Source organism: Sorex araneus, chromosome 3 (genome assembly GCF_027595985.1).
Source record: "Sorex araneus isolate mSorAra2 chromosome 3, mSorAra2.pri, whole genome shotgun sequence".
Classification (NCBI taxonomy): domain Eukaryota; kingdom Metazoa; phylum Chordata; class Mammalia; order Eulipotyphla; family Soricidae; genus Sorex; species Sorex araneus.
The window spans coordinates 196139476-196165376 of NC_073304.1; the positions used below are offsets into that span (position 1 = coordinate 196139476).

General features: G+C 59.9%; 1 protein-coding gene across 6 annotated transcripts in view; it reads right to left on the minus strand.

Moving 5' to 3' along the window:
* LOC101554098 (kinase suppressor of Ras 1) overlaps positions 1–25901 on the minus strand; it is a 157300-nt gene that overhangs the window by 12377 nt on the left and 119022 nt on the right. For 3 of the 6 annotated variants that reach the window (XM_055133178.1, XM_055133180.1, XM_055133174.1), the window contains exons 4-16: positions 22168–22627; positions 20504–20679; positions 18892–18952; positions 18286–18369; positions 15560–15621; positions 15351–15457; positions 13649–13817; positions 11773–11814; positions 9362–9419; positions 7700–7748; positions 6657–7039; positions 3500–3596; positions 435–568 (exon numbers count right to left, since the gene is read on the minus strand). In XM_055133178.1, coding sequence (XP_054989153.1) covers positions 435–568; positions 3500–3596; positions 6657–7039; positions 7700–7748; positions 9362–9419; positions 11773–11814; positions 13649–13817; positions 15351–15457; positions 15560–15621; positions 18286–18369; positions 18892–18952; positions 20504–20679; positions 22168–22627 — 1882 coding nt within the window. The remainder of the gene's footprint in view (positions 1–434; positions 569–3499; positions 3597–6656; positions 7040–7699; positions 7749–9361; positions 9420–11772; positions 11815–13648; positions 13818–15350; positions 15458–15559; positions 15622–18285; positions 18370–18891; positions 18953–20503; positions 20680–22167; positions 22628–25901) is intronic. The other 3 variants (XM_055133179.1, XM_055133177.1, XM_055133176.1) reach the window with 2 other exon arrangements.

Genomic DNA, 25901 nt, shown 5'->3' on the forward strand with positions numbered 1-25901 from the left:
GTGGGCCCGGCCAGGTCACGGTGCGCAGGCAATGTCAGGGGGCAGGAGACCAGATCCTGGAGCTGCACTGGGGGGAGCTCAAGTATCCGGCCTCAGAGAACAGGGTCCAGTGGCCCCACGCGGGAAACCAGCCGGGGGCAGGGGGTGGGTGGGGGCAGAGGGGGCTCTGCTTCCTGGGTCCTCCCGACACTGGGGGCGCAGCCTTTCTCCCTCCTACCCCCTGCCTGGTTTGGGGAGACAAAACCCAACAAACATTCTTTCTTTCCCAGGGGGAGTGAGCCTTGGTCCCCCTGGCCTGTCAGAGAGCAGAGGACGCTCCTGAACCGAGTGCAAGGAGGAACCCAAAGGGCTGGGCCCAGTGGACCTGGCGGGGTGATCATTCTGCAGGAGTCTCCGGCCCTGGCCACCCAGTGCTGCTTCCAGGGCCGACTCACCGGCCCTCACGGACCACCCCCGACATCCCGAACAGCCCGAAGTCCGTGATGACCACTTTGCCATTGTCGTAGAAGACGTTCTTGGACTTGAGGTCCTTGTGCACGATGCCCTTGGCGTGCAGGTAGCCCATGCCCTGCCGAGAGCACACAGGTCAGTGGGAGCAGGAGCAGGCGGCCAGACCCCCTGCACCCTCCCCAGCCTCGGTTTCCATCTGAGGGAGCCATGCCTCAGAGAGGGCAGCCAGGGTCAGCACGGACCTGACCGAACCGAGTCTGCTCTTTTCATCTTAAACCTAGGGCAGGGGTGAGGCTGCGGCAGAGGCAGGGGCTGTGTGGGGCCGGCACCCCAGGCACCCCAGAGAAGCTGAGTGATGGCAGGGGAGGGGTGTGTCTCTCTATAAGGCTTTGCACAGCAGTGCAAAGAGGGAGGAGGGGGGGTTGCCACTGAGGGGTTCCCCAAGTTTGGGTGTCCCCAGCCCCATCTCCCAGATCACAACTGAAGTCCAGGGTCAGGGTCCACATCAACAATTAAAGACAGTCAAAGACTTGTTCTTGGCTGTACAAGGACTAGAAGGTAAACTGAGGACTAGTCCTGAACCCTGTCTGCAAACAGGTGCAGAAGGCCAGTGTAGAGGGATGAGTTGTGAGGTTCCCGCCTGGAACACAAATCCTCCTCCCTCCCGCTTGCTGGCACCTTTTTAACAACAGAGTAATATTCCACTTAGCAGATACCACAACTCTTCTGCCCATTCACTGGCCAATGGACAGTTGGAAGATTTGATGTCTTAGCTGTTGTGAATAATGCAGCTATGAAAATGGGGGGGGCGCATATACTTTGGTTTTGTGAGGGGCAAACCCAGTGGTGCTCAGGAGACTGTGGTTCTGGGGATGGAACATGCAAAGCCTGCACTTCAGTCCTCTGGGCCAGTCCAGGGCGCCATCTTTCCTCATTAGTATTTTTTATCATGTTCTTTGGAGAAACGCCGAGGAGTGGTACTCTGGGTCACAGAATAGTTCCATCTCCACGTGTTTTAATTTTCTCTTTCTTTTTGTTGTGGCTGTGAGGATAACCAGATGCTCGCATACATGTGCTCTGGGGGTCGCACTCACTTGGCTGTGATGCCCGTCACACTCTGGGGTAATACTCACCAGGGGTTGCTGTGGTGTGAGCATGTGCTTACAGTCTTGGATGTATGCCAGGAGTCGTAGTAAGCAGAGCCCAGAGCCCTGCCTTGCGTGTGTGTGTGTGTGTGTGTGTGTGTGTGTGGGTGTGTGTGTGGGTGTGTGTGTATGCGCATGTGCAGTACCAATGACAGAATTCATGGCCTCATGTTTGCAAGGCAGCAGCTGCTTTTAGACTCCAGTCCCCTCCACCTGTTCTTTTTTTTGGGGGGGGAGTTGGGGTGGGGCATACCCGGCTGTGCTCAGAAATTATTCCTGGCAGTGCTCAGGGATCATATGGGATGCCAGGGATATAACCCTTGTTGGCTACATGCAAGGCAAGTGCCCTCCCCACTGTACTAGGGCTTGGGCCCCCAAATGTTAGATTTTAAGGCATCTCCATTGTTCTCCATGGAGGCTGCACTCACTGATATTCTCACCAACACACCAGGGTACCTTTCTCTACACACCCTCCTAAAACCTAATTTTTGATTTTTGGACATCCTCAAAGGCGTAAAGTGACAACTCATTGTGGCTGTGATTTTAATGGCCCTGATCATCAGTGATGATGAGCATTTGTCATGAGTCTGAGTGCCATGTGTGTATCTTCTTTGGAGAAATACATATATTTTTTATTATTATTATTCTAGTGGGAGATGAGTAAGCCCAACAATACCCAGGACTTACTCCTGGATCTGTGCTCAGGGGTCTAGAAATGGCACCAAGGATGGAACATGGGCTGACCACAGGCAAGACAAGCATCTGAACCCTGTACTATGTCTCGGATTGTGTCCACTATTTTGTGTCCATTACATCTGGTGACGCTGCTCTGGCAGTGCTGGAGGACCGTGCAGAGACAGGCATCAAGCCCGCTGCTCCTGCAGGCAAACCACGCACTCGGCCACTGCCTCCTCTCACTGCTCCTCGCCCGTTCCAGATGAGCCCACTATTATTTTTGCCTGCTGCCCAATCTAATTTGGATATTAACCTCTTACTGGACCTAGGACGTGCCACTATCTATTCCCAGTCAGCTGCGTGTGCGCACACACATGTGGGGAATCAACCCAGGCGCTCACACATGTAAGCATGCATTCTACCACCGAGCTACGTGCCAACCCCCAGTCAGTTGTTTTTGGTGCTGGTTTCTTTCAGGGCACAAAAGCTTTTAGCCTGAGATGAATCCATTTGCTTCTTCCGGCTTTGTTTCCCTTGCACTGGCATCAGCACCGCTCCCCGCCCCTCCTTGGCTAAGAAGGAGCTCACGCCTGCTTTCTTCCTCAGGTCTTGCTTTGGGTTGGGTCTCATATTCAGATCTTTCTGGATTCTGATGGCCATTTTCTTTTTCTTTTTTTTTCTTTTTTGCTTTTTGGGTCACACCCGACGATGCTCAGGGGTTACTCCTGGCTCATGCACTCAGGAATTACTCCTGGTGGAGCTCGGTGCTCGGTGGACCATGTGGGATGCTGGGAATCAAACTCGGGTCAGCCTTGTGCAAGGCAAACACCCTACCCGCTGTGCTATAGCTCCAGCCCCTGATGGTCATTTTTTAAATGGAAAACTTGAGGGAGAAAAGTCTGGATGGTTCCAGGGCACTCGACTCTGACTCTCCCTCAGGGTCTGAGCCCCACTCTCCAGGAGGGTTGCTACACTGCTTTCCCCGCTTCACCGGGGAGAAAGCCACGGCTCAGACAGGCTAAACGACCTGCCCAAAGTCACAGAGCCAGAGAGACCGGGACTCAGTCCTGACCCTCAGTCCTTACAGCTCACCGACACAGCTCTGGCCACGGACCCAGCACTGCTCACTCCAGCCATCATGGTGTGGGACAGACCGAGGGATGGGGGAGACAGTGCAGCACCCTCCCCCCACCCCAATACGGGCGGGCAGAGCCAGGACCCCCCTTTACCTTGATGATCTCCTGGGCGATCTGCCGGGTCTTGTTGATGTCCAGAGACGTCTTGGGGTCCCTCACAAATGAGTGCAAAGTCCGCCCCTTGCAGAAGCTGTTGAGAGTGTTAGGGTCAGACAGGTTGGGGCCACAGCAGCTGGAGCCTGCCTGGTGGCTCCCAGGAAAAGCTGGGGCGGGGGTACTGTGCTCGAAGCCTCCGAGGGCCTCCGGCCCCTGATGCGTGCACTTGGAGATCCTAAAGGCTCCCGCGGTGACGGCCTCACTGTGCAGCTTTCTCATCATGGGAGAGTTTCTTCCTTTGTTGCTGTTTTATTTAGTTTGGGACCACACCCAGCTCTGCTCAGGACCTACTCCTGGCTGTATAGGGATCACTCCTGGCAAGGCTCAGAAGACTACATGGGGTGCCAGGGATCGAACCCAGGCTGACCGCATGCAAGGCAAGCATCTTCCCCGTGGTACTACAGTTCAGGCCCAGCACAGGGATTTTATCCAATACCAGAGGGACAAGGCAGCTCTCAGGGGCTTGAGATTTGGGGTCTCCCTTGCTCAAAGCCCAGAGACGGAAAGAACCAGAAAGAATATGTGGTTCATTCTACTCCAGGAAGGAGTGGACTCGGCCACGTGGAGGAAACAGCTTGTCTGAGGAATGTTTCCGAGGAGCTATGCTGGTGCTACCGCAGGAGGGGCCTGGCATTGGGGTCCCTCTGCTGCTTTTCGGGCCCTCACCCCTCCTCAAACATGGGAAACGTGGGTATGAGGGACGCCTGCTGGGCGCCTTTATGCATTCTCTCCTGGCACACGCAGCTCTGTCTCTCTCCGACTTTCCTCGTTAAGTAATAAACATTTCCTGAGACTTTCCTGAGAATTCTTGGGCTGGTGGATGGTTATTGTCCCCCAGCTTGCGGGAGACGCTGAGAAGTTACACACTGTCCCCACACCCATAGCTGACACGGGGAGGGATACAGAATGCCATTCCCCAGACATCAGTCAGTACTGTCCTGTCATCCTTCCTTGGGGTCAGGGGCAGAGTTCCTGTCACCTGCCCCTGAAGCAGGATGGGGCTCTGACCCCCTTGCTGGTTCCTCAGAGAGTGGTGGGTGTGTGTGTGTGTGTGGGGGAAGCAGATCCACCTGCCCACCTGCTCTCTGGGGCAGACTCTGGTCTCCTACGGAAGGCGGGGTGCGAGGTGAGGAGGGGCTGGAGGAACAGGGCTGGGGCCAAGCGGGAGTCAGAGCTGTCAGGCTCCTCATACCTCACGTGGTGATGTGGTGGCTCACTGGGTTCCCTGGGTGTCGAGCGACCTGCTACCCCACACTGTGCGGGTGTTCGCTGTTCTCCCAGACAGACAGAAATGAATCTTTTGGAGGGGGTGGGGGGTGGGGGGCACAACTAGTAGTGATCGGGGTTACTCCTGGCCTTGCCTTTAGGGATCAGTCCTGGCAGTGCTCAGGGACCAATTTGGGGTTGAACCCGGGTCAGCTGTGTACAAGGCGGACGCCTCCTTATCCACTAGACGATCTCTCCAGCCCCAGAAATGAATCTGCTCCAGGGTCCAGCAGCCGTGCGGGCGCCCAGGCTAGCGGCACTGCATGGCTTCGAGCTGGCTCCTGAGAGCTCTGTGGTGCCAACCTCTCGCCCACCACCTCACGCCACACTTCCCAATCTTAATTGCGTACACCCAGCCCCTCAGTTGACACGGTGGTCAGAAATGTTTCCATTTCATGGTCTCTGGACAAAAGACTTCCGGAACCGGGGGTGGGGGGAGGGAGCCGGGAGAAAACGGCTTGCCATGGAGGAGCAGTGGACACTGCATCCTGGCGCTCGCTGACCTTCCCTGGCGTGGAGGACGGTCACCATGAAGCAGCCGGGGGCGGCTAGGGACGGGGCCACATGCCTGCTTTCAGTCACGCCAATGTTGGCAGCTTGAACCTCCCACGGGGGAGCACCGACACCCCAGGACCTGGCAGATGTACCAGCCAGGGCTTCTCCTGCCACCATCAAGAGCTGGTGGTTACGGTGCCCGCCAGCACCTCAGGAGTCCAGAACTGCACAGGGGTGAAAGCAGGGCTCGGGTGCAGCTCAGCCGGGGAGTGTGAGCCACTGGGCATGGTCCCCAGCATCACAAAAAACACAGAGAATAGGGAAGACCTCAGCCCAGAGGTCTCCCTGCTGCTCCAGCCAAGCAACAAGGTATGCACCACCGCAAACTGCCCTGCGTGTCTTCACAGACGATTATACGGGCTAGAACATAAAGGGACGGGAGAGACAGTGCAGCGGGAAAGGCACCTGCCTTGCACCTGGCCAACCTGGTTTTCATCTCTGGCACCCCAGGTGGAGTGATCCCTGAGCCAGGAGTTAGCCCTGCGCACTGCTGGGTGGGTGTGTCCCCCAACAAAACACAACAGAAAGGAACATACTAGTAAATGCAAACTTCTTTATTAATTTCGCTTCTCTTTAGTTTGGGGCCGCACCTAGCAGTGCTCAGGGCTTACTCCTAGCAGGGCTCGGGAGACCATCTGGGGTGCCAGGAGCAAACCTAGCCTGGCCACCTGCAGGCAAGTGCCCTGTACACTGTTGTATCTCTCCAGCCATTCACTAACTTCCCCCTCACTGGGTAAATGACTGGGGACTCACGGCCTCATGCTGGCCCCAAACGACAGAGTTCTTATTGCAGGCCCCAAAGATCTTTAATAAGAAAGCAATGAGATGAACTGCCAAGGGTGGTATCTGCCTTCCAGGACAGATGCCCAGCTGGGTAGGAGAGGTGGGTTTTCACACATTTTTTTTTTTTTTTTGCTTTTTGGGTTACACCCAGCAATGCTCAGGGGTTACCCTCTGAAATTACTCCTGGTGGTGGTCATAAGGGGTGCCAGAGACCCCAACCCAGGTTGGCTGCTTACAAGGCAAATGCCCTCCCTGCTGTACTATCGCTCTGGCCGCAGGTTTTCACTTTATTATTATTATTATTATTATTATTATTATTATTATTATTGTTATCTTTCTGGAACATTTGACTGTTCCTGTTTCATTCAGTGGGACTCTATGTGGGGACAACAGGACACTTCTGGCTTTCTCCTTGGCACTCTCTGGTGACAACGGCCACACCCGTGGGGGCCTCCCCGCCCATGGCAGGCAGGTGAGGGGCGCGGGTTACCTGGTGATGATGGCCAGGTGCGGGGGGTTCATGCAGGCGCCCATGAAGAGCACCACGTTCTCGTGCCGTGTCTGTCGGTAGTTCATCACCTCCTTCTTGAACAGCTTCAGGTGGTCCTGGTTGTGGCCGTCCATCTCCAGCAGGCGGATGGCCACCTCGCCGTGCCAGCGGCCACGGTGCACCCGGCCCCAGCGGCCCTGCCCGATGGGCTCGCCCAGCTCCACCTGCTCAAAGGGGATGTCCCACTCCTGCAGGTACACGCTGGTCTGGCTGGCCTTGCGGGAGATGGGGCCGCGCCAGGCTCGCCGGGAGCTGGGCAGGTCGTCCACCTCGTCCTCGTCATCCTCAGCCTCCGACTTGCCCGTCTCGGGCTCCTCGTCAGGCTGCAAGGAGAGGTGGGAAGGTCCCATGACCAACATGTCCAGCAGCGCTCAGGGATCGGGCGCTGGGGACCAGACAGGTCTGGATGGGGCGAAGAGCATCTGGGCTCCGAGGCCCAGGCAGGAGGGGGCAGAGGGAGGCATGAGTCAGCTGTGCCCCAGGCTCTGCTCGCTTAGCCCTGCAGCCCTCCCCCCCACCAAAGTGCCCTGAGCGTCATCAAATCTCGGGAAGAACGTGGCATCCCTTGGCATGAAGAATTCAGCGGCATTCACCCCCAAACGTGCCAGTATTTTCTAAAGCTCTCTGCACTGCGCAGGGCCAGGAGCAGGAGACACATTTGGTTCAAGGGCCAAGTCCAGGTGCTTGGCCTGGGCTGGGCCCAGAATCTTCAAGAAGCTACAGATCAAAGTCTGGCCTCATTTCAGAGGGACCGAGCGAGCAAGGGAGCGAGCATCTCTGGGTCTCAGGCAGACCAAATGCTGACTTGACTTCTGACAGCAAAGCCCAAGGCAGGCGGTTCTGCCACCTGTCCATGTGCCCAGAGCCGCTGCAGTGGGCATGGGTGGGAGGCTAGTCTCGGGGTGTGGCACCCCCACCCCGCCTGCACGAGACTGGGGAGGGCAGAGAGGACAGGGACCCTGCCCACCATCGTGCCCCCTCACCTCAACATCCTGGTCCTCCAACATGTCAGCCTGCATCTCGCTGTCGGGCCTGTAAGTGAAACACAACTGGTCAGGGCGACCCCCGGGGCGGGCAAGGGGCTCCCTGGGTAAATCTAACAAAGGGCCCAAACACTCGCTTTGATTCACTTGGTCCTGGGAGAGGCAGCAGGGAAGCAGACAGCCAACAGACGGCGGGGGCTGGACCTGCTGGTCCCTCTCGAGCCCTGGCTTGGACACTGAGGTCCTTTCGGACTGACACTCGAGAGAGGGTCCAAGCATGTACACAGGCACACACTCCAGCAGCCTGGTATCTGGGAACCGGCTGCGTCACTTCCAAACTGTGACCTTGTGCAATTTTCCGTCTTTAATTTGTTTGTTTATTTTGGCCATATCTGGCAATGCTCAGGGTTACCCCTGGCTCTCAGGAATCACTCAGGAATCACTCCTGGTGGTGCTTGGGGACCAGATGGGGTGCAGGGATCGAACCCAGGTCAGCTGAATACAAGGCCAGTTCCCTACCCACTGTGCTATCTCTCTAACCCCTGTCTCAATTTTTTAAAATAGGGCCCAGGGGCCATGAGCTGCCCTCTGCAGTATTCTAGCCAGTGAGCCTGATGGGTCAGTGTTGGGGCCTGGCGGGGTACCCAGACAATCAGTGCTCAGGGGGCTCACAGAGTTATACCCATCGATGTTTGGGGGACCACGTGGTGCTGTTTGGGGAACCACGAGGCTTTACAGGCTGGACATGAGCTCTTGAACTTGAACCATCTCTTCCTGGCCCATTATGCAATTTATTCTTGTATGTGTATATATGTTTTGGGGTCACACCTGGCAGTGCTCATGGCTTACTCCCGGCCATATTTGATGGGGGGCACCGTGAAGTGCTGGGGTCAGCAGAATGCAAGAGACTGCAAGAGGGAAACCACTGTGCCGTCTCTCCAGCCCATCACGCAATTTCTTGTTTTCTTGTTTATTGTTTTGTGTTTGATTTTTAGGGGTGTGTGTTTCGGAGCCACAGCTGACAGTACTCAGGGGTTACTCCTGGCTCTGTGATCCTCCCAGGATCACTAAGCCCAGTCATGTGCAAGGCAAACACCTCACCCCTATCCTACTTCTGTGTCCATTTTTTATTTTTGGTGTGTGTGTATTGGGGGGCGTCTCACCATTATAAATTTCTTTTTTTTTTCTTTTTTCTTTTTGGGTCACACCCAGCGATGCTCAGGGGTTACTCCTGGCTTTGCACTCAGGAATTACTTCTGGCAGTGCTTGGGGGACCATATGGGATGCCGGGGATCAAACCCGGGTCGGCCGCGTGTAAGGCAAACGCCCTACCCGCTGTGCTATCGCTCCGGCCCCATTATACATTTCTTAACCTCCAAGCTGGCTACCCAACTCCACCAGCTGAGAGAATCGTGGCCCAGCGCTCAGCAGGTCTGACGTGGGGGAAGGGCTGGCGCTGGGAGATGCTTTCAGCAGCTTCCCGAACCCCGCATGCACTCAGTCCACCCTTCCAGCCTCTCCACCCTCCTCCCAAGGGTAGGAGCAAATGAGCCCTCCTGCGGCCCCGGGACCAGAGACTGAGTCAGCCCAGTGGGGAGAGAGACAGAGATGCCGTGGGCTGGGCATGGGGCAGGGCAGAAGCGTGGAGGGGCGGGTGCCTACCGGGTGCCGTCCGCCACTGCGTCAGGGCACGGGGCCGCCGGTGGGAAGGCAGAAATGTCTGGAGGAAACAAAAAAAGCAAACGTGAAGCTTGAGACCCCCTTCCTGCTTCCTCTGCAAGGTCCCGTGTGGGGGGCACCCCGTCTACGCAGGTGGCACGACCCCTCCAGCCGCCTCACAGAGTGACACCCGGGCCGGCCGAGGAGCGTGTCCCTGAAACCCGCCGTGCCCGTGGCCTCGGGCAGCAGCTCTGCTCCAGAAGGAGGGCGGGCACGGTTACTGTCTCTTCCCTGCAGGCACCCTCCCCCCCGCCCCGGCTGTGGCAAGCTTCCTAGCACGAACTGGTCCTTCTGGCCCTTGTTCTGGCTGACTCTGGGTGTTAGTCTCGTACCATGGAGGGGGACATAGAAAGTCTCTTCCCTGCCGTCCGTGTGAGCTTGTGGTTAAGCCACTGGCCGGAACCTCCTTCCTTCCCAGCACCCCACAGCCCCTCAGAGCAGCACGTGTCTCTGGACCCCAGGGCCTGGCGTCCCCGTGGAGGATTCTGGAGGCCCCACTGCCTTGGCTTCCGGGTTTGGGTGTGTGGGAGAGACGCCAGGGAGAGGTGGAAATTCAGCCTGTGCACTGGGCAGCCGGGGCTGGCTGACCTCTGAGTCTGTGGCTTCCTGGTTTTCACTGCAGGCCCCACATCTGGGGAAGCCGGAAGCTGGGGGGACCGTGTGCTGCAGGCTGCTGGCCTTCCGGTTCCCTCTGATCCTAACTGCATGCAGCGGGGCAGGGCCCCTGGCGGACCCCTTTCTCTCTCTCTTCCTTCCTGTTTCCAGAAAAGGGCGGCCTGGGCTGGAAGGGGCTCTCAGAGGCTTGTTGCTCTCTCCCCGGGGTCAAAGGGCCCTCCTGCAGCCATGGAACTGCCCCGTCCTGGGGCCTGCTCCAAGGCCAGGCGGCTGGGGGCCCCCACAGTGCCTCACCTCACAGGCCAGGCCTCCTGAGAAGGGAAATGCACACAGGCACCCACATCCCGGGCCAACTTCTCGGGGAATCCCACAGGCCCTGGAGCCCTGAGCTCAAGTCTCTCCGGAAACCATGACTACCAAGGAGAGCAGAGAATTCTCCAGCATTGCTTCAAGGCCTCCACAAGAGATACGGAGAGATGTGTGTGCATGTGCATGCACCTGTCTCTGTGTGTGTGTGTGTGTGTGTGTGTGTGTATGTGTGTGTGTGTGTGTGTGAGACAGAGAGAGAGAAAGAGACAGAGACAGACAGAGATAGAAAGACACTCAGGGAGAAACAGCATCCCGGGGAAGGACCCCTATACTTGCTTAAACATTAAGGGCATATTTTGAACTCTGCTCCAAAATATATCCAGATTTGGTATAATAAACACTTTTTTTTCTCCCCTCCCTTCTGTCTTATCTTCAGAAAAGGATGAAACCTTCTGGAAGAGAGGTCCTCTGCTGCTCTGGGGTAATCTCCAATACCTTCCTAGAGCCTGTAATCAGGAAGCTCTTGAAGGGAACCACAACAAAAATGGGAACAAGGGGCTGGACCTATAGTCCGGGGGGGGAGGGGGTCTGACCTGGGTGACCTGGGTCTGATCCTTGGCATCTCATGCGGTTCCCTGAGCACTGCCAGGAGCCAGCCCTGAGCATCACCGGGCATGGGACCTTCCTTCTCCCTCCCCACTAATGGGAGAAAAACCAGAGGCAGCTTCAAAGTCTTGGTGGGGCAGGCTCAGGCCCTGGCCACCGCCAGCCCCCAAAACTCAGGCACAGCAACGTGTAGGAACACTGAGGCCTCCTCTGTGGGAGTCAAACAGGGCTACGGAAACCGAGACAACCAAAATACTGAGACATCAAGATAAGTTCCTTCAACCCAGGGAAAACCCTGTTAGCTCTGTAGTCTTGGTTTAAAACATGCAGCACCTAAGAACTGAACGTTATAGATTATACCGATGCCTTCAGTTAGAGCTAAGCACTAATCATAAAAATTCTGCAGGAGAAGGCGTATGGTCAGATTCAAAGCCTGGCACACAGTAAGGGTGCATGAAATTTCTGTGGCGAGAATCAACGTCTAAACTGAACTGCCAAGTCTTTTCCTTTAAATTTTCTGCACCCAGGAGGCACTTCCAGTGAGAGCCAGCAGATGGCGCCGCGTGGTAAGGCTTGGAAAGCGGAGCGGGAGCCATTTCCCTGTCACATGGCCTGGAAGGTAGACAGGTGCTCAGAAGGCATCAAACCTCCTGCTGAGCGACTGACTGCCTGCAGCCTCAGGCCAGAGCTCCCCTCCCACCAAGACACCAGCCCTGCCAGGGGCCCGCCTCCAAGTCAGTCCTCCATAACCGGCAGGTGAGAGAGGTGGGCTGGACGGAGGGGTCAGGACAAGGGGCAGTGGGCGGGCCATGCAGAGGACTCACCTGGGAAGATAAACTGCTGTCTATGATGAATGAAGGAGGCAGCTTTGAACAGAAGAGGAGGCGAGTCACACACACAGAATGCAAGCGTGGGCTTGGAGACAAGGGTTGGCCCCGGGGCTGGGGCTTCCCCGCCGGCCCCCACGGGCCTGGCCTGGGTGGCAGTGACCCACACAGGAAGGAGAAAATGAACTGGGCGGGACAAGTACTGGGGCCCATCCCGGCCCCCTCCCTGGCCTGGCGGGAAAACACAGGAGAGACCAAGGGCGGCTCTGAAGGCGTGGACGCAGTGCTGCGGGGGGCAGACGGGGGCCCTTCTCCTGCACTCACTCCCAGCGGTGCGGAGGCTGCAGTGCCCTGCCCTCACCAATCACCATGAGACAAAAAAAAATTCTCTTCGAGGAGCCGCCGAGGCCTTGCTCGCCTGTGTGAGGCCTGGGGTCGCCCCCGGCACCACATGGACTCCAGAGCACTGCAGTAAGGAGCACCCCTGAGCACAGAGTGGGAAAGCCACTGAGCACTGCAGTATGTAGCCCAACCTTCCTGGGGCTCTGGCTGCTCTGAGGTGGGGCCCTGGAGCCGGCTGAGCCTCCCCAGGGCAGGACCAACAGCCCGTCCCAGGTCATCTTCAGAGACATTTCTTTGTGTCCAGAGAGAACAGATTCATATTCAGAGACAAACAGAAACATGTGGCCAGTGCAAGGGGCCATGGTGGTCAGGGTGAACCTGGCCCTGGGCTCTAGGGCAGAGGCCATCGCCTGCGGGGAACACTCTGGACAGGGAACAGCAAACCCCCACCTGGGGACATCAGGGAGCACCGAGGGACTGGGGCTGACTCGGCAAACAGAAGTTTTTCCTAAGGCTGTTGCCTTCCACGCAGGCCCTGACTTTGAGAGAGAAAATTAAAAAAAAAAAAAGAAGCCCGAGCTGGGAGGAGTTGCAAAAGGGCCAGTTTCCAAGGCTAAGGGCAGAGCAGGAGAGAAGGGGTTAATGTAGCGGGCACTCTGGAGGGCGGGCGAGCAGTGCCAGGACACAGGATGGCAGGAAACGCCCGGCCATGCGCGTTCATGGCAAGGGCAGGCCAAGAGAAGATTCTCACAGAACCCCCGTCTCAGATCACCCCCAAAAGTGGTCCCGGAACCCTCACGAGGCTTTTTGTAGCTGCAGTGGGGCGTCCCCCAGCACGGGAAGAGCGTGCTCCCCGGGGACAGGCAGGCCTGACCTGGACTCCACAAACCACCGGAGCAAACGGGGACCAGAGATCCTAGTCATTCTTTTATCCCGTGCTGCCCCCTGTAAGCAACCCAGGCAGCCCAGCTAGCCTCGCAAAGCTGCCAGGAGGCTGGGGTCAAGGGTCATTCCTGAGCCGGGTAAGTAGGTCCCGCTCTACCTGTCGGGCCTGGCCGAGAGGCGGGAGTCCTGGCCCCCAGACAGGGCTCGGGTCAGCTCCAGCCGGCGCCTCCCCTCTGTCCTCACTCTGCAGGGAAACTGCACGGCCTGCGCTCTCCCCGGCTGCATACAGCAAGGGGACCCAAAGCTCCCCTGAGCGGGTAAGGGGCAGAGCCCCGGTTCCCTGTTCTGCTCTTCTGGGGCGCCTGGGGTGGGCTGAGCAAGTGACCTCACCAGGAGAGGCCCCTGGAGCACAAGCGCAGAACCGGGAGCAGTGGGCAGCCCAGACTCACGCCCACCTAGGCCTGGACCCTGGCTGGGCGGCCTCGGGCAGGGCAGGGCATGCCGAGCACGCCTGCTCCCCAGCCCAGCGACCCAGCGGCCCACACGTCACGGGCACACCTCCAGACCGCGCGATGGGGCGGGGGGGGGGGGCGTTCCGAGAAGGGCGCCCCTGGCCCCCAAGCCCCAGGAAGCGCGGGTGCAGTACCTGGGAAGTTGAAGTGGCTGCCCCTCTGGCCTGGCGAGGGGTTGGGCGACGTGAAGGCGATGTTGGGGTTGGACAGGGTCGGGAAGGGCGCGGGGGAGGAGGGCGTAGAGGACGTGGTGGAGGACGGGTTGCTGCTGGAGTCCAGGTGGTTGGTGGCCGGCGGGTGCTCCTGTGGGCAGAGGCAGCACCGCGTCACTGCGGCCCCCGTCTGACACCCGCCACCCCCAGAGGCCCTCTCCCCGAGCCCCTCCCCTCACCAGGGCTCCTCCCTGCCCTGGAAATGCCAGGGACGCTCCGAGTGATGGCCGGCCAGGTAGATTGTGATTCCAGTTTTGGTGGCTGCGTGCTCAGAGACCTTTCGCAGTCGCCAATTCCCTTACAACCCCCACACTCTGCCCATCTGGGGCCGGGGCCCCCTGCAGCCTTGCTCCCCCCGCAGCTCCCCCGCACTCGGGGCTGATGGCTCTCCCCCAGTCCCCACAGCTTCTATGAGGCCAGGAACCGTGGCTGCTCGGGGGACCCTCGGGCTGGGCATAAAGGCGGGTTCAGCAACAGAATCGATTCCATTTCCGATGAGTGCTTGCTTGGGGTGTGGTACACAGGAGGCGCCTAATAACTGCTCCCGCCCTTCTCCTGCAGACCTGCTGGCGAGGCCTGCCTGGTGGTTTGACATGAGGCCCTCTGGAGGCTCTGGGGGCTGAGTCTCGGTTGGGGGACCCCAGGCTCTGATCTGTGTTCCCCAGTTCCCCAGGCAGGACAGGTGGGGCTAGACTGTAGAAAATGCTCTTCCGTGGGGGAAGGCCTACTCTGCGCTCATGGATCACTCCTGGAGGGGCTCAGGGGGACCAGGTGGGGTGCTGGGGACTGAACCCCAATCAGCCGTGAGCAAGGCCAACGCCCAACCCGCTGTACTCTCACCACCAGCGCGAAATGCTTGAATTAACTCAACAGGTTTCTCTGCCAGGCCCGACGCCTCTGGGGCTGAACTGGGGACCGTGAGATGCACCAAAGGCCCAACAGAGGCTACAGCACCCAGGGGGCTCCCTGGCACCCCTCAGGGGAATCCTGGAGATCCCACAGTCCCTGCTCACCCCTGGAGGTCCCCATCTGCACCCTGCGGGCAGTGCCCTGACCGTGGGCAGTGGTGGGGGTGCACGGGCAGGCTGCCTGGCCCTGGGAGGGCCCCCCCGTCTAAGCCACAGTGTTTACGAAACGGGACCCACCCACTGCTCATCAGGAGGCCAAGCTTCCTGACCGCCACTGGGGGTCTGTGGCAGCCGGACGCACACCCTGCCCTCAGCCCCTCATTCAGGGGCGACAGTGGGTCCCCATCCCACAGAGCAGATCCAGGAGGTGTGGCTGGGGGAAGCGGTGGGCAGAGAGGCCGAGGCAGGACCGGGCAGACCCAGGGAGCAGGGGCCAGAGAGACGGCCTTGGTCCATGCCTGGCACGTGGAAAACTAGGGACCAGTTCTGCTGGGGTCCTGAGGGGCTCTGGGGTGATGTCCAGTATCCTTCTCTCAGCGACAGGAGACAGACTCCCCCCACCAAACTGGTGTGGGAAGGGCCAGATTTCCACTGGGACCCATAGGGAGGTATCAAGCTCTGACTGGCCCTCACATTAGGGGGCTCTAGTGGAAGGAAATGGGGATGGGGGGGGCGGGATAGTGTCCTGGCAGCAGCCCCCGCCGGGCCCCGCCTACCTTCTTTGTCAGTGCTTTGGGGAGAGTTCCGAAGTGGGGTTCTGCTTGTCGGTCCACAGGGTTGTTGATGTCCGAAGGGACAGACTCTGTCCTCCGAAGCTTGGGGACTGCAAGGAGGGAGGCAGGGAGGGGTCATCAGCAGGGGTGGGGTCCAGCGGGACGGAGCTCGCAGTGCGCGAGGCAGCGGAGGGCAAGGGCCGGAGACTCACGTGGCAGGAAGGAGATTCGGCAGGCGGGGGCTTCTTTTGTACACCTGTTGTGACATTTCAACCTGGGAGGGAAGACGGGGTCTGTGAAAGCCATCACGCCACGGCGATGCCTGCTTGCCCGCCTCCACTCCCCCAACTTCTTGTGTGTGTGTGTGAGTGTGTGTGTGTGTGTGTGTGTGTGTGTGTGTGTGTGTGTGTGTGTGTGTGTGTGTGTGTGTGTAATATGGGGTCACACCTGGCGGTACTTGGGACTTACCCCTGGCCCTGTGCTCAGGCATCACTACCGGCAGGGCTCTGGAGGACCATATGGGGTTGCCCAGGACTGGACCCCGGTTGCCACGTGCGAGGCCAGAACCTGAACCCCCGAACTGTCTCTGCTGTCTCACACCTCTGACCGGGTCCACGAGCCAAGGCCGTGTCTCACACACAGGACCACAGTGGCCAGCGGGCCAGCAGCCGCCCTCCCCCGCACAGGTCTACACAGTACCTCCTAGCCCTCTCGGCGATTGGCCCTCAGTCTCCCCACTTGGATCGTGGGTTGCACCGAGCTCTCCTCCCGGAGAGACGATTCTTCACCCAGGCAGACGCCGAGGCAGAGGCCAAGTTCCCAGAGACAAGTTTAAGGGGGATGTTTGTGACCACAGGCTGGGCGGGGAGTAAAAAAGTCTCTCCATTGCACTGCAGCACGGCGGGAGGTGGAGGCGCGATGGGGAGGCGGGTATCCGCCACGGGGCTCCCACTGACCAGAAGGCCTCCCGGCCTCCCCTGGACAAGCCCAGAGAGCACAGCCCGGGCTCACCGTGCTCTCCAGAGAAGGTTCCGGCACTCCTAGGAGTCAGGAGACACCAGGAAACAACTTCCACCTAAGCGACACCAGAGGCCCCAACTGACCGCAGAGACCTCACTGACCGCAGAGACCTCACTGACCGCAGAGACCCTCACTGACCACAGAGACCCTCACTGACCACAGAGACCTCACTGACCGCAGAGACCTTCACTGACCGCAGAGCCCTCACTGACCGCAGAGCCCCCACTGACCGCTGAGTCCCTCACGGACCACAGAGCCCCTCACTGACTGCAGAGCCCCTCACTGACCACAGAGACCCTCACTGACCGCAGAGATCTCACTGACGCAGAGACCCTCACTGACCACAGAGCCCCTCACTGACCACAGAGACCCTCACTGACCGTAGAGACCTCACTGACCACAGAGACCCTCACTGACCACAGAGCCCCTCACTGACCACAGAGACCCTCACTGACCGCAGAGACCTCACTGACCGTAGAGACCTCACTGACCACAGAGACCTTCACTGACCGCAGAGATCTCACTGACCGCAGAGACGTTCACTGACCGCAGAGACCTCACTGATCGCAGAGACCCTCACTGACCACAGAGCCCCTCACTGACCACAGAGACCCTCACTGACCGCAGAGATCTCACTGACCGCAGAGACCCTCACTGACCACAGAGCCCCTCACTGACCACAGAGACCCTCACTGACCGCAGAGACCTCACTGACCACAGAGACCTTCACTGACCGCAGAGATCTCACTGACCGCAGAGACATTCACTGACCGCAGAGACCTCACTGACCGCAGAGACCTTCACTGACTGCAGAGACCTTCACTGACCGCAGAGATCTCACTGACCACAGAGACCTCACTGACCACAGAGTCCCCCACTGACCGCAGAGTACCCCGTGGACTGCAGAGCCCCCAATGACCACAGAGCCCCTCACTGACCACAGAGCCCCCCCACTGACCACAGAGTCCCTCACTGAACACAGAGCCCCCCACTGACCACAGCATCCCCCACTGACTGCAAAGTCCCCCACTGACCGCAGAGCCCCTCACTGACCACAGAGCCCCCCACTGACCACAGAGCCCCCACTGACCACAGAGCCTCTTCTGGACAGACCTGCCGGGGCCCACATGCTGCCAGTGCCAGGGAGCGGAAGTGCTGGTGCGGCGGGTCGGGCACCTGCATGCAGCCAGGTCTGATCCCGGCATCCCACGTGGTCCTCTGAGCCGGCCAAGACTGATTCTTGAGCACAGAGCCAGGAGTAAGCCCTGAGCACTGCAGGTATGGTACCCAAACAAACAGATAAATGCTTCTACTGGTTTGATGCCTGCCAGCTCGGGTTCTTAAATCAACCCTGACAAATACTGGAACGGCCTCTCTGGGCATAAAAATAACAACGACTGGGCCCAGAACACAGACTTGAGGCGCACCCTCGGAGAGCACTGTTCCAGACACGTCCTCTCCCGCCCGGAAGAGAGACCTGGGCTCTGCTCTGTATCTAGGCGCTCCCCTCCTCAGAACACGTCTGTCCTGGCCACCAGCGGTGAGTGTGTGTGCGTCCGTGTGTGTGTGTATGTGCGTGCACACACATGTATGTATGAGTGTGTGCATATGTGTGTGTGTGCGTGTGCGTGTGCGTGTGAACACAGGTGAAACGGCAGAACACCTGAGTTCGCCTCCCATCCCCCTCTGCCTTTACCCGAGATATTATCCAGGTCTCAGATTTACTTCCTCCCTTGGCCACCCTGGCAAACTTCTATTCATCCTTCAAAGCCCACCCTTGACAAGCCCCTCTGGGAGTGCAGCCTGGCCTGATGCCTCCTTAACCCCCCTAGAGAGGCCGGTCCCTCCTGGCAGGCTGAACGGGGCTGTGGCCCTCAGGCCCGGAGTGCCTGGGGCCCCGAGGGTGCTCTGGCCTCACCTGCAGTGCTTGCACTTCACTCCGAACATCATGCTCTTCTGGCACACGTGGCAGACCTGGGACAGCCAGGACTTGGTGGAGAACCTGCAGGAGAAAGAAAGCGGATCCCGTGGGCCGGGAGACCTGGGCCTGGACGGCTGACCCCACCCAGACCCACCCTCTCGGGGGCACCCAGCGGCCCAGACTCCTGGCAGCCTCCCTCCTGCGTGCGGAGCCAAGAGTCCTCATTGCCAAGAGCCCCACGTTATGTGGGAACGGGTGCCAGCTCTCTGGCAGGCCATTTGGCAAGAGGGATGACAAATGTGTCAGCCCTCTCACCCAACAACTCCAGCTCAGAACCTATGCACTGGGTGCTCCCACAGGGTCAAACCTCATGCGGGTCAGGTTACCCCCTGCGGGATGTTGGGGCAGTGGAAGGTGACACAGACAACTGAGAGGTGGGGGGCACCCCACACCAGGACTTTGGATGGGGCCTGGGTATCTGGAGGCCCCCAGAGCGCTGAGGTGAGCCCTGGTTTCTCCTGCGTCCCTGCCGTTGGCAGTTAGGGGCGGAAACGGCTGCGGGTGGCCCAGCCCCGGACCCTCCCGCCCACCACGCTGTCCTACCTGTGCGTCACCGACAGTCCGATGTCCCTTCGTACCATCTGCGGGGATCCCTGCGGGAGGTCTGCAGGGAAGAGGCGGGTGAGGTGGGCTGGGGCACCCTGCAGGGCCCCTGGGATCACAGGCCATGGGCAGGGGGGCAGAGAAGCACAGCCCTGACCCGGCATCACGGCAACAGCAATGGCCGAGCTGCATCCAGGATGGCTCTGGCCGTGGGAAGGCCGTGTGCAGGGCGGGGTGAGACCCCAGCCCCTGGCCGAGGATGAGGTGGGGCGGAGCGAGAGTCCCCCACAGCCCCTCGCCTTCATGCTCCCCTGGATGCACCCACAGCCCCACTCCCAGCTGCTTCTGGGGACTGCACCCCGTGGCAGCAGCTGTTGGCTCTGCGTGGGGGTCAGAGGTGGGGTGGCCGGGAGGCACAAGGACCTCCTGAGAATCGGGGGCTTCGACAGCTGCACTGGGTGGGAAGCACGAGGCCAGGGTGAGGGCTCACAGTGCCCCCACGTGGCCTGGCCTTTGGAGAAGTCTCACTGCCAGATGGGGGTGTCCTGGTGAGAGGCACCCCAGCACTTCAGGTGCTAGCCTCCTGTCCCCGGATGCACCCCACCTGCCAGGGCATCCCCTCGGCACTCAGCTCTGTCTCCCTGGAGTAAGGGGGTCCACACCTCAGCCTAAGTAGGGTTTGGTGCATCTGGGTGCACTCTGGACAAAGTCAGAACTGTGGGGGGCTTCTCCCTGGAAATCCAGTAACCAAAGAGCCCCGTGACCCAGGCAGACAGAGACATAGTGCTCAGGGGTCCGGCCCACCTGGTGCCCCTGACTCTGGCGACAGCAGCCTCTCTTGGGCCCCCAGTGCCCCAAAGCCTGGCCTGGCACACAGTTCACGGAGGCTAGTCCCAACCCAAGCACCGAGAGAGGACAGCTGCAGGATCAAGTCCACCCACCCAAGGGGGTGTCCTGCCAGGACCGTGGGCTTGGGAGTCCCCGGTGGACCACTGCAGCTCCTCCTGACACGGGCTCCCTCCTGAGGCCCCGCCACCCTGCCAGGCACAGGCTCCGTCCAGAAGGGCGCGGGCTGCCCTTCTGAGAGAGGACGGAGACAGCAGGACCCTGGGCCCTCCCCCGCCACCCAGGTCGGCTCTGCGTGTGTTGGGGTGGGGGCGTGTTGCAGGTGCTGTGCCTGCTCTGAAAAGGGCCCTGGGACCAGGCACTCCCATCTGGGCCGCCTCTCTCCTCACCTGAGCCCCCTCCCGCTGGGCCCCACCCCTGCTCCCCTCCTGCCTCCCCCTCAGCTCCGCTCCAAGGGCCATGGGGCTCTGGCATTGTCCAGGGACAGACAGACCAGAGGACCCTGACCCGCTCGGGGGAAGCCCCTAGCACGGCCCCCTGAAGACCTGCTTCCCCACTGTATGTCAGGAGGGGGCTTCTCCATGCTGCACTCTCGCCCTCATCTGCCGGCGGAGGCCCAGGGGGGCTCACAGGCACCGGCAGAGCAGAGGCGCCCGCCTGGCCCCACAGGTCACCTGCCAAGGCCGTCTGCGGGGGCTGCCCAGGGGCCCGCCCACTCTCCAAGTCTCTGCTCTGCCAAGCGCAGCTGCTGGCCGGACTGTGGCACCTGTCGTCTTACAGCCACCTGTCCCCGAGCTGCTCCAGGCCCTCTGGCACCTCGGCTGGCGGCCTGGGGCAGGCCGAGAGGACCGAGAGGGTGACGGGACTCCGCGCCGACAGGGACAGCCATGCAAACACGCCTCGTGGTGGCACAGGGCTGAGAATGAGTCACACTCACCGAACCTGGAGGGGGGGGAGAGAGAGAAAGAGAGCGAGGGGGGAGGGGGTCACGGCACATCCCAGACATGCCCCTCGTGGGGGCCGCGCTGGCTGAGTGGCAGAAATCCTGGTGGTGGGAGAAGCTCAGTCCAGACCCCCATGATTGGGCCCTGAGGCTGTCCCGTCCCCAGGAGACGGTGAGGGTCACGACACCTGCCCCGAGAGACCCCCAGCTCCTCCCGTGGTCAGTGTTTGGGGGCAACTGAAAACCTGAAAGGAGGGCAGAGAGGGGGCTGCACCCACGGGGAACGGTGGGGACGGGCAGCACAGTGTCCCTTGGGGTCCCTGTGTGGAGGGTCAGGCCACCCCAGCCGGGGCAGCGAAGGCAGCCAGTGGCCGAGCACCCGTGTCAGTGCAGTTCTGGGGCTGTGTGGGGACGGACCACCAGCTGTGGGCGCCAAGGGGTGATGTCACCCCGCCCTAGTCCCCCGCCCCCCAGCACTCTCTGCAGGAGAAACTGAGAAGCTAAAGCCCCCTGAGGTCTCTGACTGACCCATGTACCCACTTGGTGGAAACCCCAGTGCTCCCGGAAGGAGGTTGGGGTGGGGAGCTCCGCCCCTCTGGGGCTCCAGCAGGATGGGCAGAGTGGGTTCACTTGTGGTTTCTGTCTTGGGGTGACACACTCCAAACCCTCAGTGATGTCCAGGCCCAGGACAGCTACACCAGGACCGAGGGTGGGGTGGGGGCAGGTGCAGCCCAGACCGGAGAAGGGGCGTCCATGTCAGGAAGAGAAGCCTAGCACCCCACCAAGGGACACCCAAGGACAACACCCTCTTCCCCTCTGCACTATCCACAAGGGACACTGACAGGGACCTAACTGTCCGGCAAAGGCAGAGAAGGCCGGAGGGAGCTCGGGCTAAGCGTAGGTGGGTCTGCATGTGGGAGGCCCGGGTTCCATCCCCATGACTGCAGGGTTCCTTGAGTGCTGCCATGAGCAACTACCAAGCCAGGAGTACCCCCTGAGCACCACTGGGCATGGACCCAAAACTACCACCACAAAAAACAACAGAAGACCCCGACCAAAGAAGCAAACCCAACCACACAAGAAAATGGTATGACACACTAAGAAGAGGTGAAAGGGGCCAAAGAGATGGTCCAGTGGGTAAAGTCACTTGCCTTAGACATGGCCAACCTGGGTTTGATCCCCAGGACCGCCTGAGCCCCTGAGTCACCGCCCCCCCTTACCCTTCAGAAATGATCCCTGAGCACAGAGCCAGGAATAAGTCTGCTCTCGGGTTAGTGCTTGGGGGCCAGAAACAGTGGGTAGAGCACTTGCCTTGCATGCGGCCAGCCGGGTCTGATCTCCGGCATTCCATAAGGTCCCCTGAGCCCTAACCAGGAGTGACCCCTGAGCACAGAACCAGGAGGCAGCCCTGAGCACTGCTGGTTGTGGTCCCCGAACAAGACAAAGAAAAAACAGTGGTGGCAAACGCATGGGGTGGGGTCACTGACCTCATGGGGGAGACCTCGTCGATGCGGTTGCCCAGCTGCGACTCGTGGGACTTGCTGCGGGTGAGCGTAGGGAAGCCGGGCAGCAGCTGGAAGACCTTGCGGCTGGGGGGCGGTGGCGTCCGCGGCGGCTTGAGCTTGGCGTGCCGGCGCAGCTGGGGCGTGGTCGGGGGCGTGATGAAGTGGTGCAGGGCGCGGGGCGTCAGCCGCCCGCCCGCGTGCAGCGAGACGCAGCTGTCGGAGACGCCCTCGCCGAGGCCAAGGAGCGGGGAGTCCGCGACGGGCAGGGCTGACACGGACACGGAGCGTGGGCCCTGGGCGCCGCCGACCGGTCTGCCCAGCTGGGAGCTCCCCGCAGGCCAGGCCAGGCTGGCCGGGGAGAGGGTGTCCACATGGGGCCCTGAGCCACTTTCCCGCCGGCCATCTGACGCACTCCAGGTGGAGTCCTCTCTGTGCTCCCCTCCTGCGGGTGAGAAACCCAGTTACGGGTGGTTGGGGTTAGGGGGATTTATAGTGAGGCGGCAAGAGCCCAGAGAGGGTGAGCACGTGGCCCAAGGTTGCAAAGTATCTTAGTGAGAGCCTCAAGTAATCTCCTTTTCCTCTCATGTTCACACGGTATCTTCTCCCCGACCTAGCTGACTGGGCCCCCGGTGCTGCGATCACTGGTCCCAACTTATTTATTTTTTATTTTTGGCCACACCCAGCCATGCTCGGGGGTCACTCCTAGTTATGCATTCAGGAATTCCTCCTGGTGTGACATGGGGGACTGTGTGGGGTGCTGGGAACTGAACCTGGGAAGGCAAACGCCCTCACCGCTGCACTATTGCTCCGGCCCCCCCACTGGTCCCAATTTAGAGCTAAAGTGTGGCTCAGCGAGAAGAGCCAGGGAGACTCTGGCTGGGGGCCTGGGGGCTGACTGGATGTGCTCAGGACCAGGAAAGGGAGGGATGGGGAGATGGTAGCAGAGTGGGCAGGGCACTTGCTTTGCACACGGCCGACCCTGGTTCCGTCCCCAGCACCACCACATGTGGTCCCCTGAATTCCACCACAAGAGACCCCTGGGCTGCAAGGCCAGTACATTGCAGGCCCGGCACCCAGCACTGCTGGGAAGGCCCTGCCACCCCCCACAAGGGTTGCCAAGGGCAGGCAGGCGTGTGAAGGAAAATAACGCTACTTTAAGACAATTCAGGCGTCAGGAAAGGGGGCAGCACCCACCTGCCAGCAGCAAATGGCCCTGGGCTTTTGTTCAAAGAGGCCCCAGCAGCCGCTTCCGCTGAGGCCCCCTGCCTGAGGCCCAGCCTGCCCGAGAGTGTGTGCCCTGGCTGGGCTTCCAGAGACACCCCCCTCTGGAGCACCCAACACTGTGCAGTGCTCTGTGCTGACAAAGGCACCAGAGACAAGCAGAGACGGGGAGGAGCCACACAGCCTGGGCCTGGGCAGGTCAGGAAGGCCGCCCAGAGGAGGTGGCTCCTGGACGGAGCCAGAGGGCACCGCACAGGGAGAGCATGCCCGGTCCTTCCAGAAACTCTAGAGCTCTGTATCGTGGGACAGGAGCAGCCAGAGACAAGGTCAATGGGCAGCTCATAGATGCTCAGGTGACCTTACAGGAGTCAGGGGGATGAGGACGGTACAGGGCTGGGGGAAATCTACCTGCCAGCCAGAGATCATGCAGGGGTGAGAGTCAGAGAGATGGTACAGAGGTGAAAGCCAGAGAGAGGGTGCGGAGTGAGAGCCAGAGAAATGGTGCAGGGGTGAGATCCAGAGAGATGGTGCAGGGGTGAGATCCAGAGAGCCAGAGAGATGATGAAGGGATGACAGCCAGACAGAGGGTGCAGGGATGAGAGCCAGAGAAAGTGTGCAAGGGAGAGAGCCAGAGAGATGGTGCAGGGGTGAGATCCAGAGAGATGGTGCAGGGGTGAGATCCAGAGAGATGGTGCAGGGGTGAGATCCAGAGAGATGGTGCAGGGGTAAGAGTCAGAGATATGGTACAAGGGTGAGAGCCAGAGAGATGGTGCAGGGGTGAGATCCAGAGAGATGGTGCAGGGGTGAGAGCCAGAGAGATGGTACAGGTGTGAAAGTCAGAGAGATGGTGCAGGGGTGAGAGTCAGAGATATGGTACAAGGGTGAGAGCCAGAGAGATGGTGCAGGGGTGAGGGCCAGAGAGATGATGCAGGGCTGAGAGTCAAAGATATGGTGTAAGGGTGAAGGCCAGAGAAATAGTACAGGGTGAGAGGCAGAGAGATGCTGCAGGGGTGAAAGTCAGAGATGGTACAGGGGTGAAAGCCAGAGAGATGGTGCTGGGGTGAGCGCCCAGAGAGATGGTGCAGGGCTGAGAGTCAGAGATATGGTGTAGGAGTGAAGGCCAGAGAGAGTACAGGGTGAGAGGCAGAGCGATGCAGCAGGGATGAGAGTCAGAGATGGTACAAGGGTGAGAGCCAGAGAGATGGTACAGGGGTGAGAGCCAGAGAGATGGTGCTGGGGTGAGGGCCCAGAGAGATGCTGCAGGGGTGAAAGCACGAGCCCCACATGCAGCCCTCCTGGGCTCAATCCCCAGCACCAGCTGGTGCTCCGCGCATTCCTTCCTGTTCTCTGTGCTGCTCCACTAGAACCGCAGGGGCTAGGGGGAGAGCTCCGAGGGCTGAGCTCCGGTTTTGTCCCTGGCATCACATGCTCCCCCCAGACACTACTGGGAGCGATGCCTGAGCCCCAGGCTGGCACTAATCCCCAGGGCTTCTGCCCCTCGCCCCCCCCCACCCCTTCCCTCAGCAAAAACAAACAGAAAGAAAACTGCCATTGGAATTGACACCTTCCCTCCCATTCAGCCTGTGTAGGAGGCAGCCAGCACATGTTTCTTTCCTGTTTTGGTTTTGGGGCCACACCTGGCAATGCTCAGGGCTTACTCCCGGCCCTTCCCTCAGGGACCACTCCTGGTGGGGCTCAGGGGATGGGTGTGACGCCGGGGATCAAGCCCAGGTTGGTTTTGTGAAGGCCTAGGGCCTCAATCCACTGTACTATTTTTCCAACCCTCAATGCGTTTTCTTGTTGAAGAATGAGTTTCATGAATCCACGGGCAGGTCTGCCGCCCAGGGAAGCCACACCCTGCCCCAGCCCCCACACCTGCCCACTCTCCAAACAGCCCCTCGAATCACCAGCTCCCTGGCGTCTGGCAAAACGGCCAGCCTGTGTGTGGCAGCACAGGTGACGTGGCTGCGTGAGGCAAGTTCCGAAGTCAGTCGTAAGGGTTCAGAGAGCGACGGTGGTGTCTGCTGCGGATAAAGGCTGGGGAGTGTGTGCAGGTCTGATGGTGCCCACCAGCCACAGGCTCTAGAATCACTGTTCCCTCACCTTCTTGATTTTTTGGGGGGGATGGGCTCCCAGGAAGATTTTGCGTGGGCCGTAGCCCACACTCAGTGGTGCTCGGTCCAACTGTGCTTGGGTTGGCATGCAGCACCGGGCACCCCTCATCTTTTTTTCTTTCTTTTTTTTTTTGTTTTTGTCTTTGGGGTCACACCCAGCGTGCTCAAGTTACTCCTGGCTCTGTGCTCAGGAATCACTCCTGGCGGGGCTCAGAGAACTACATGAGACACCAGGGGGTGTGCCCAACCCACTGTCCTGCCACTCAGCCCCTCCCTCATCTTTAAGACGAGAGTCCACCAAGGAGATGACATCCACACTTCCTGTCACCGGACAGGCCTCAGACAGACGAGAGCATCCATGGGAAACCCAGCTCTGGTCCA